The sequence below is a fragment of the Aquila chrysaetos genome, chromosome 14, assembly GCF_900496995.4.
Source record: "Aquila chrysaetos chrysaetos chromosome 14, bAquChr1.4, whole genome shotgun sequence".
In the NCBI taxonomy this organism is placed as follows: domain Eukaryota; kingdom Metazoa; phylum Chordata; class Aves; order Accipitriformes; family Accipitridae; genus Aquila; species Aquila chrysaetos.
The window spans coordinates 33,331,654-33,333,099 of NC_044017.1; the positions used below are offsets into that span (position 1 = coordinate 33,331,654).

Here is a 1,446-nt window from a genome sequence, read left to right on the forward strand (position 1 = left end):
AGGAGACGCAGCCAAGGGTCAGAGAGAAGAGAGTGCCTCGAGCACCCAAGGGAGAAGGGCAGAGGTTCCTCTCCTTCAGATTGGGACCGGCTGAGGGGGCCCAGGAGAGCCAAAGGCTGGTCCTGGCACAGCCCCGCACCCTTCTCCATCCCAGGAGGACCTGGAGTCAAGGTGGGAAATGACTTAGAGAAATGCCAGCCTTTGCCCCGCACGGCACAGGTTGACTTTCAGGTGCCACTGCCGTTCGTGCTGGCCAAGTCCTGGGCAGCGATTTCTTTTTCGCCCTCGGTAAACGCCTTCGCTTGTGGTATAACATCGTTTCAAGCCAGCTGTGACGTAGGTTTGGGTGATGTCATCACTGACGCCCATCGCCCCCCTCTCTGTTGTCCCCCAGGGCGAGAGGCGGGGGGACGGAGCTGGGTCTCAGCCCAATCCGTCAGTGACGAGCAGTGAACCCGAGCTGCCGTTGCCGTTGATGTCCTGCCCTCCCTACTGCGCCTCCTGCCAGCAGAAGCTCGTCAAGAAGCCGCAGGCTGAGAAAGCCTTTTGGGAGGAGATTCAGAGCTTTCAGGAGACAATGAAGAGCTTTCGGGAGAAGATCAAGGGCTTTCAGGAAAAAAAAAATAATCAGAGATTTCAAGATGGCCATCCAAGCCTTCTGGGAAGAGGAAAAGCCCACTTGGGAGGAGGAAGCTGCCTTTCGGGAGGAAGAAAAGGCTATTCGGGAGGAAGCAGAAGCCTTCTGGAGGGTGTATGGTGACTTCTGGAAGGACTGCAATGCTTTCTGGAAGAAGGATAAGGATTTCTGGAAAGAAGGTCAGCTCCTCTGGGAGAAAGACGGAGTCCTTCTGGATGAGGACAGAGTCCTATGGGCAGAAGCAGCAGCTCTGGGGGCAGATGAAACGACTCTCCTGGAAGAGGAAAGAGCTCTCTGGGAAGATGAGGAGGCCCTCCAGGAAGACAAAAAAACCTCAAGGAGCATGAAATGTTGATCTGGGAGGAGGCCTTTTGTCCCGAGAGAGAGGATATCTCCAAGGATGCCACTGTCCACAGGGGAAAAGCATAAATTCTTCTGCTAGGCTCAGAAACATGTGGAAAGCCACGTATACTGTCGTGGATACTTTATGTAAGCAGTGCTGTGCTTCAACCAGTTCTCTGAAATGACATTTCTAGTTCTTGGAGTAAATCAGAGTAGGGTTTTTTTTAATGCGATTTGCTTTAAAGCCATTGCGATTATTTATTTTTCTGAGGTCCTGTAGCCTGAGGAATGGGGTAAACCTCTGTTTTCCTGGCCTGTCACCAGGAGGCAGGGTGGGTAAAGCCACAAGAAGGTGAGGGCTTAATGGCTGAGATCATCTTCTGGAGCTCAGAACAGCTCACCTAACTCAGCGCGGTTCATATCAACGGAGTCAGTGCCACAATAAGGCACTGATAACTGGTAACCTT

The 1,446-nt window shown here is 52.6% G+C and overlaps 1 protein-coding gene across 1 annotated transcript; it reads left to right on the plus strand.

Annotated features, from left to right (window-relative positions):
* The first annotated feature begins 475 nt into the window (after positions 1-475).
* CCDC70 (coiled-coil domain containing 70) lies at positions 476-1,066 on the plus strand. Its single transcript, XM_030036414.1, is given in 3 exon segments — positions 476-619; positions 621-969; positions 972-1,066. Coding segments are annotated over 3 exon segments (588 nt in total).
* The last annotated feature ends 380 nt before the right edge of the window (positions 1,067-1,446 follow it).